This window comes from Protopterus annectens, chromosome 8.part1 (genome assembly GCF_019279795.1).
Source record: "Protopterus annectens isolate FY-2018-M chromosome 8.part1, PAN1.0, whole genome shotgun sequence".
Classification (NCBI taxonomy): Eukaryota; Metazoa; Chordata; order Ceratodontiformes; family Protopteridae; genus Protopterus; species Protopterus annectens.
The window spans coordinates 62371321-62380259 of record NC_056742.1 but is presented as its reverse complement, the minus strand read 5'-3'; the positions used below and the strand labels follow the sequence as shown (position 1 = coordinate 62380259).

Sequence of the window (8939 nt, the reverse complement as noted above, 5' to 3'; positions counted from 1 at the left end):
ATTAATTTTGTAGGCGCACGTGCTTAAAATAATACAGAAATGTTTCATTTAATTAGTTAAAAAGTTGGTAACATTTTTTTTCAGTCAGACTGACAGCGAAACCCAAGTAGTACTCTCCCAGACTAATAGAATACACAAAATATACTGCCAAAGGAGACTTGTGGATCAGTTGTTAAACAGGATTTTTAATGCAAGAAGTACAGTATCACTCAAAATGTGACAACATATCCATGAACACATTTTTTGCATGCTACATTTAAATAATTTATATTTTCCCATACCTTAAAAAGACATGGCAGTGATGTAGCGCACTACAAAAGCAACATGAATACTTTGTGAGAGGTAAAGAGTTAACGTGACAGTAGTGTGAGATATATTTGTTTTGCCTTCTTTGCAGACTAGTTTGAGTGACGCGATCATCTCGTTTTCCTTTAAGCTTGCCTGTTGCAGCTTCGATACTGAGAAGACAGAATGAGGATCGCAAGCTGACGCTCTTTTACTCCAGACCTCTTTATGCTCTCATATCCGAGTTGGGAACAATCCAGACAGCTTTTTTTCCTCCTCTAACCTTCTTCGACGCCTCTTTTTTTTCCTCTCCAACTTCCTATCTGCGTGACTGTCCTGCCTCCTTGGTTTCGTGTATGAATCCCCCCGCAGTCCCAGCGTGGAGTGGCTTTGGATCTTGGGGGCTGAAATAAGTCTCCCCAAAGGGTGAAGCATGCCGAGAAGGAAGCAGCAAGCGCCCAGGCGCGCCGCAGGTACGAGACCGTGCACAAATTCAGCTACTAAATGTATGTGTATCATGTTGTGTGTTGTCTGGCAGTATCACAAACCTGGCAGGATTACAAAGCATTGCGACAGAACTTTAGCATACCTCACGCACTGTACACATCATCCCAGTCCTCTCTCCTGTTTCTTTTTTTTCCAGTAAGCAGCCTCACTACAGTATGACCATCTTTATGTAAACTTCCAAGTGTTGTATTCGCTAACCAGGTCATTCATTCGGGAGGACATCATTTTCAGGCACTTAATCTTTACTTCAGTGGAGGCAGTGAATCTGTAGCATTGGGAAGCAAGACAACTAGAGCGCAGTAATAAAGTTATCTGACAAACTGTGTGCCAGTGTTTTGCAGTCACGTCACTTAGCAAGGTATGAAGAAAAAAGTATTTGTTAGTGGTACTATCATTCGTCAGTTATTCTGATATGGTTGAGATAAAACTGAGTGAAAGGGTTGTGTATTGTCATGTGACTGTTGTGATCCCTTTTATGTCTTTCAGCTTTTTTTCATGAACTTGTCGTGGGTGCTGGGGACATTTTTTTCCCTAAAAACCCGCTCTGAGTTGTAAAAAAAAAAAAAAAAAAAAAAAAAAAAACTATTCTCACGAAAACCAAATATTAAATTGCAAGCTGTAAGGCGGTTTTGTGTGATGGAAGAATGTTTTGTGGAGTACTGCTATCCTTGATTTGATGCCAGATTGATTGCCTGCCATCTAGCTGGCTTTGATCTATTCATTCCCGATAAACATCAATAAATCACTCTCCACAGCAACGCCTAGCTTCGTGACGTCACACCTGCTCTGTCACCTCCCTGCCACAGTAACTTCCTATCTATCTTTATTTTGTTTTAAACGGAAACCTCACAGTTATACACTGTGTGATCAGTGTACCCTGTGGCAGGAAGTTCAAGGGGGAAGGTGGTCTGGGTGCATGATGGACTAATCACAAGTAACTTTTGTAACACAAAGCTTGCAAATTTAAATAAACCTGTAGAACTGCTAGGTGGGTAAAGCATACCATTTACATCTTGTATGGAAAGGATTTTTTAAACTGCTTTGTCTTTCTGGCTATTGCCACTTTATGTAAAAATCAAGATGTATAGTTCATGGGAAGCATGCTGTTTATCAGTAAGTATTTCCACATTTAATAAGTGAAGACAGTGCATATTGTAGGTACAGTAAGAGTCTGATTGTGCATTGTTTATCTCTGTTCATTAGAAACACTTGGTAGTAAAATAAAGAAAGGGTTTCCTAAGTACAGTTGGGTGTGTGAATTTATAACAACTTTGCTAACATACTATCACAGCATAGTAACTTTGATACTTAATAAGTTAAAATAAGCTTTCAAGCTATGGTACTTAGTAGATTTTTTTTTTTTACAGTATAGCTACCTGGGCAGGACTGTACAGTGGGACAGTATAATGCTTTACCGTAACAGGAAACCCAACAGTTGCTTTGATCCATAGTATTCAGTGTCTTGCACAATTTCATGATATGTTTAGAGTTTCATTAACTGAAACAGCTATTGTACTCGCTCTAATGCATATTTATACACTGCATATCAATAAATGAAAATTACTAAAAGTTAAATTAGAGACTGCCCCATCAGTTTAAAAAATAAAATTATATTAGTATAAATGTAACATTGATCTTTCCCTGACTACCATGCGGAAAAAAATGATAAAATCCAAGCAAAAACTGTGCATGGATTTTAAGAAAATGAATAGGTTAACTTTAAAGTATTCATTACAAAGCTTTGACAGCAGGACTAATAAGAGATGGAAGAATGACTTTGCTGTATTAAAATGACCCGTCAGAACGACTTTGTTTCAAATATGATTTAATTGTCTGTCTTCTGACAGGCACATTTATCAATAGCTTAATGGTCAATCAGAAGTTGGCAGGGTGAGAGCAGTCATTCTTTCCCTATGTTCCTGTTAGTTATACTGTATCAAGAAATCTTTGTCTAATGCATAAAAAGCTGTAACATGACTGTAACTGATTCAGAATTTTAGACAAAGTGTACTATTTAGTATAGCCAGAAAGCAAAAAAAAAAAAAAAAAAAAAACAACAAAGATAAAAAGTGCTAAAATTCAAACTCCTTTCTTTTCTCCTTATTCTGGCTCTGCACAGCAGTGAGTTGTAAGGTGCATGTGTACTTTCCATTCCATAGAGAGAGAGAGAGAAACTGAGTTATTTTACCTGATAAAGCAAAAAAAAGATATTGGTTGAATGGTAACTTTAGGAAATCCATTCACCAGCAGCCTTGAGAATATTTTCTCCAAACTGAATGGTCCGCTCAGGCGTAAAAAAAAGAAAAGTTGTTTTGCCAGCTTCATTAGTGTTCACCTAATTAGCTGTAAACCTGATGGATTTCTGACATCTTTAATGATTGGCGATGACAGGCTCCGTGCAGTGTCATCTAGCAGAATTAGGTTTGTAGCTAGTCTGATGTAATCAAGTTGATATTACACAGTCCTGGTTGCCTTTAGTTGTGCATTAACTCAATTTTCTGCTGCAGGTGACAAATGGGCTTTGGTACCTGGATAATCATGTCATAGAAATTAGAACCCTTATAGTTTGGTGTTGAATAAGAACAGTAACAGCTCCATCTCAGCAGCTTTCTGCTTATAGAAGCAGGTGGACACATTCATTACATCTAGCTCAAGTGTTAACTGTGACTCAGAGAAACTTATGGCTGCCTTCTGATGCAAAAATCCTGAAAATGATACACTTGCACTTCTAATACTGTTGTTTACTGGGGAGGCTTTGAATTGTGTGGGAGCATGAATGTGCTATATACAAGTGTGTGTATACGTAGCTATAGTTGCAATCAACACATATATAACAATATGCAATACTTTTGTTTTATTAATTATCAAAGTGATTTTGCTATCCAAGCAAAGCCATTTATGCATAACTTCATAGGAATATTTGTTTATTTCCTGCTAGTAGGCTGATTTGCAGAAATGAGCAAGACAGCATGGGTATGTTTTACATATAATGAGCATTTTACATGTAATACAATTGTTAATGCTCTTAAATTTAAAATGCATTTTACAAAGCAATACTTTTATCTAAGATCTTTTTAACAGAACAAAAAAGTGAAGCAGCATAAAATAAAATATGCACTCTGTTCAGTTTGTACCAGTGACATTAGTAAGCAGAATTGAAAAAGGTTGATAGTTGACTTGAATAGCAGGTTTGTTAAATCAATCAAATACAATTTTGGTATTCTGGATGGTACTAAAACTGGGATAGACCTCCATTTCAATTACGTATTGCAGGTATCGTACTATTGCTGTGTTTTCATTTCTTCAGTGTGTAAGTCTGAGGGGCAAGATATGTTTTATCTCTGATCTGCATGGAGACAAATTGACAGAGACGCACACAGTTTTATGTGGCTGTGAGTGTGTGTGTGTGTGTGTGTAATGTATCATTTATGTGTATAGCTGTGTATATAATGTGTGTGTATGTGCTATTTGATTTACATGCACACACAAAGAGAAAGAGAGGAATATATAGAGTGTGTATATGTGTTTAAATATATTTGACCTGTTTGTTTCGCAACACACACACACACACACACACACACACACACACACACACAGTTTGCAGCTACAGAAATGCACAGCTAATTTTCGTGGAGGAGATTGTGTGTTATTACGTTAAGGAAATTACTTGTCCCGAGAATAGTACTGTTAGATGTATGTAAAGAAACACACAAGCACTGAATATTAATAAGCCTATATTGTCATGCTTTAAAGTTTGTCTTAAATGTCCAGCTGGAAAACGATAGTTTTTGTAATCCATTGCTGTGGGTCCCATTATTTTGATGTATGTCATTTATAGGATTACTGCTCTGTTGGGCCACAGCTGAGTGTATGCCAAATATTTTGTTGTTTATTTTAACTTTTGCTTTGAGCACTGTCTTGTGTGTGTGTAGTAGTTGATAACTCGTGTAACGAAAGTTGTTTTATGAACTGGTTCATAAGCATACCTTTCAAATGCTATGATTTAGACATATCATTCTGATTTTTGCCCTCAGGTTTATTCTTGCTTCTCCTAACTTTACTGAATTTCTTCATGAACATCTTTAAGAGTGTGCATGTTATTAAACAACTGAGCTAAGTTCATGTAAATATTTTATTACGTTTAGTCAGTGAGGTCTAGCATCAAAAGTCTACTATAAAAAAATCTTAAAACTGCTGCTCTTTCTTTTCCCTATGTTATGATTTCAGAAGGGAAGGACTATTATTCTTTTAACGTCTGGAGGTTGAGGCATGTTCACAAGTCTGATTCTGATTATTTTTACATGTATTTGTTTTGTTTTGTTAAAATGAGCATAGCAATTATTGACTGTAGCTGCACTGGGGAAAGCTGACGTGACAAGGCCAAGTAGCCAGGCTACAGTAGTTTCTAAGTTTGTCGTTGTCTTGCTATAAGTATGGGATGCATTGTGGAAGTACTGTTTTTTTTTTTTTTTTTTTTTCTGAGTACTTATTGGAGTGTGACCAATGTAGGTGTTGACTGAAGCACACAGTATTTCTTTGTTGATCCAGTTAAAGAAGATCATGGCCCTTGCATGCTGTTGTTATTCTCATGGATCCCCAATGGCTTTTTTTCCCTTAGCTAACATCACCATTTTTTTTTGTTTAAGGACATACAGTGGATTTTGTCGGAAATTGCAGTGTTAATTAAGCAAACATAAGTTAGTGTTGCATGCTATAATGTAGTACTTATTTCCACTTTACTGTATTACATATGTTTGCACATTGGTAGTTTTGTGTGTGCGAGTCTGTTGCAAAGTCTGTTTTTTTTTTTTTTTTAGTCAGTTGCTCGCATAAAGATACCACCTGAGTAATAGTTAGTTAGGAACATTACTCAAAACATTTTGTTCTTAGTTTCAAAGGTACTACATTAATGTATGGAAATGTTTCACAGAGGAATATTTACCTCCCCCCACCACCTATTTTCTACCAGTATATTCAGCTAACCTGTAATATCGTAATGGAGTTTTAACTTCATTGCATTGTATGATCCTGTTCAAAGGGTATTCTAAAAAAGTACTGACAGTTTATATTTCAAAAGTGTTATTGCCTTATCACCCAGTTTATAACAGTTTTGAAAGTGCATGCATTATAATTTGGTTACTTTTGACTATTTTTTCAGGTATAGTAATATGTACAATGAAACGTTTTTTGGGATGTCATTACAGTTGCAGTTTTATGGAAAACCCAGTTAAGCATTCTTCTAAGACATCTGCCAAGTGTTGCTATTGCATCTTTTAGTGTATATTATATTTATTTTTTTTAATATGAAGTTGTTTAATAAATTGCTGTTGCATATTGAAAAGAAGCTGATAAGTCAGGCAGATGGCACATTCTTCAACAAATCATTTATACAAGTAAGGTATCGGGCAGTGATATCACCATGTAATGCAGAAATAAGGCTTAGGTGTTATGTTAGAAATATTGCTGATAAAGCACAGATAATTTAGAGTATAGTGAAATTTCTTGTTTCGATCTGTACTGCTACAGGTGAACTCATAGATTTCACTTTGCAAGTGTCAGTCTAGCTTCCCCAAGTAGAGTTAAGGACATAGTCATTTCTCTAAAAATCTGTGCTACATATTACGTAATAAAATGTTGGAGGTGTTTCCCTGAGTTTTACTGCAATTATTGGTGGTTTGTGAAAAAAAAAGTATATTTAAGCAATTGATTCATGCAGATTTTTACTGTGCCACTTTTTACATGGCTATTCAATTGGATGCTGTAATCTATAACATAGGATAACTGCACTACCGATAAGGAGTGTTACAGAATATTAAATGGAATATCAAGGTTATACTTAATCAGATATTTTTTTCTTTTTTCAAGGTAATATGGGTTTACTGTCTTACATACTGACTAAATAAAATGTAGCCAAGCCTATATAAGTGTCACTGTCCCATGTCAGCGCTGAACAGTGCACATTTTTTAGGGATAACTGTGTTAAAATATATTTTGATAAGCAAGCAGTAAACATACACAAATACATTTTTGACATTTATATAAGGCCATAGGTGCAAGTAGATAAATCAGACTACAGTAAATTGAATAAAGTCATTTAAGTACTTGGACTCCATCTTTTCTGTTGTTGAGTGAAGCTAAATTATGTAATATGGTTAAAACACATAGTAGCATACATGTAGTAAATCATTATAGTTTATTTTTGAGACCTGTGCATGCCTGTGTGCATATGCAAGTAAGTGTGTGTGTGTGGGATGGGCCAGTAAATTATGGGTTACCTTATCTCTTTTGTGATATGATCCATCTGTCTGTATGTCTCTGTGCCTGTATCCATGCATCCATTTGCTGCCAATCTATCTGAATATTTATTTCTCTTTGTCTATCTAGATAACTTTCTATCTGTCTGTATTTGCAGTAGCTAGCAAGGGAGGACCAGGATATAATTTTAGTCATAATTATTTTTTATGTTTTTAATATTGTGTCATCATTATTTCAGAAGTTATGCTGAAAGGCATGCATTAGCTCAGACTAATAAATATTTTAATAAAAATAGAGAATGTTAAATGTTTTTCCTGATACCTACAGTTTTTCTTACTGGAATCAATTAACTTTGGATATGTTATTAAAATACAACTTAGTTGAAAATGTAAGCATCCCAGACATCTGCATCTGTTACACATAGTTGGATGTCATTTTATCACATTTGCCATATGCAGTCAAACTAATGATTTTTCTGAATCACAGCTTGTGGTTTTGGGGATTATATGCCCAGTAGCAGTACTAGCCGAAATACTTAAAGCGCCTCTTCAGAGTAGAGGAAGTCGGTTATGTGTCATTTAACTGTATTGTAAACCAGTGAATTAATTCTATAATCTAACAGCAGATCTCTGATGGATTCTAGTAATTTAAGAGTAGATCTCTGAATGTCTAAATTAAGTAGTTTTAATGTACAATTAATAAAGAATAGAAACTTAATGCTTATGTGGTTTTATAAAAACATTTTATGGGTATGTTAAAATTGAATACCCTAGTCTCCATTGCAGCCGTATTTTAATAAACTTGAATTTTCATCCAGATGACACATTCATGATTTGTTAAGGCTGTTTGGCTGAAGTGGGACAATGTTATTCACAGTTCCTTCTTTCTGGTCACAAAATGACCTTATGTTAAATATATGTAGTTTATGAGCACTCCTCCTTGTATAGTACTGCAGGGGTTTACCTCACTAAAGGAAATTGCCGTTTGCTGTAGTAATCCATCCAAACAGTTTACCTGTAGAATGGTAAGCACACAGAGTTAGTGCAGTACCTTCAAATTATTATTTTCTTCAATTTATTTTTGGACTCTTCAACGGGCAAGCACATACTCCTATGATATTTAAACTCTGAAGTAGTCATAGCTTCAAACTTCTCAACCGCCCAAATTTCCACAGGATGTCCAGATTTTTGCTTCATATTTTATGGTCTGTTCTTCATACAATTTGTGTTTTTTCTGACAAATCAGTATGGATTAAAGTCAGTAAATAGTGACAGTCATATGGATTTCATCCTTCGTATCCAATAGAAAATGCATGTTAATGCAAAACCTGTTATTCTATCAACATTCAAAGTTTATAAGAGCAATATTTAAAAATTGTCCCTATTTTCTGAGGCCTTTATCCCCCCAGTTGTCTTTGTCTAGATTTCTTGCACTGAGATGCTGAGAGGTATGCATTGCCTTCATTTCTGTCATCTGTGGATGGATACTACCAGTTTTCAGTGCCCAAACTGCAGTAGCAAGAATTCAAAATCTACATGTGCTCTTTAAACAGCTGCAGATATGTGAGTTGTAGTCATTTTCTTTTAGCTGTTTAACTTGTATGGTATGGTTTTGTGTACTTTTCACAGAGTGCAGTTGCAGAGGAACAAGCAATATGCATTCATGCTCTGTAAGGTCAAATTCATGCTGAAAATGAACATTGTATCCCCAAAATAGTATTGTTATATCAGTATGATTTCTGCTACATGAATTTAGCAGCTCTCAGACTACAAAATGCTTGGTTTGCTATAGCGGTTATGTAATAAGCTTGATATTCTTATAGTGACACAGTTGGTTACTTGACATTAGGTTTGAACAAGCGATATGCATTCATGCTCTGTAAGGTCAAATTC

At 35.4% G+C, this 8939-nt stretch overlaps 1 protein-coding gene across 2 annotated transcripts in view; it reads left to right on the top strand.

Annotated features, from left to right (window-relative positions):
• The window catches only part of TSHZ3 (teashirt zinc finger homeobox 3), a 354142-nt gene that overhangs the window by 1259 nt on the left and 343944 nt on the right, over positions 1 to 8939 (top strand). The window contains exon 2 of one of the 2 annotated variants that reach the window (XM_044081676.1): positions 437 to 758. In XM_044081676.1, the coding sequence (XP_043937611.1) occupies positions 719 to 758 (40 nt within the window). In that variant the 5' untranslated portion in view covers positions 437 to 718. Of the gene's footprint in view, positions 1 to 313; positions 759 to 8939 lie in introns of those variants that run through there. The other variant, XM_044081675.1, reaches the window with a different exon arrangement.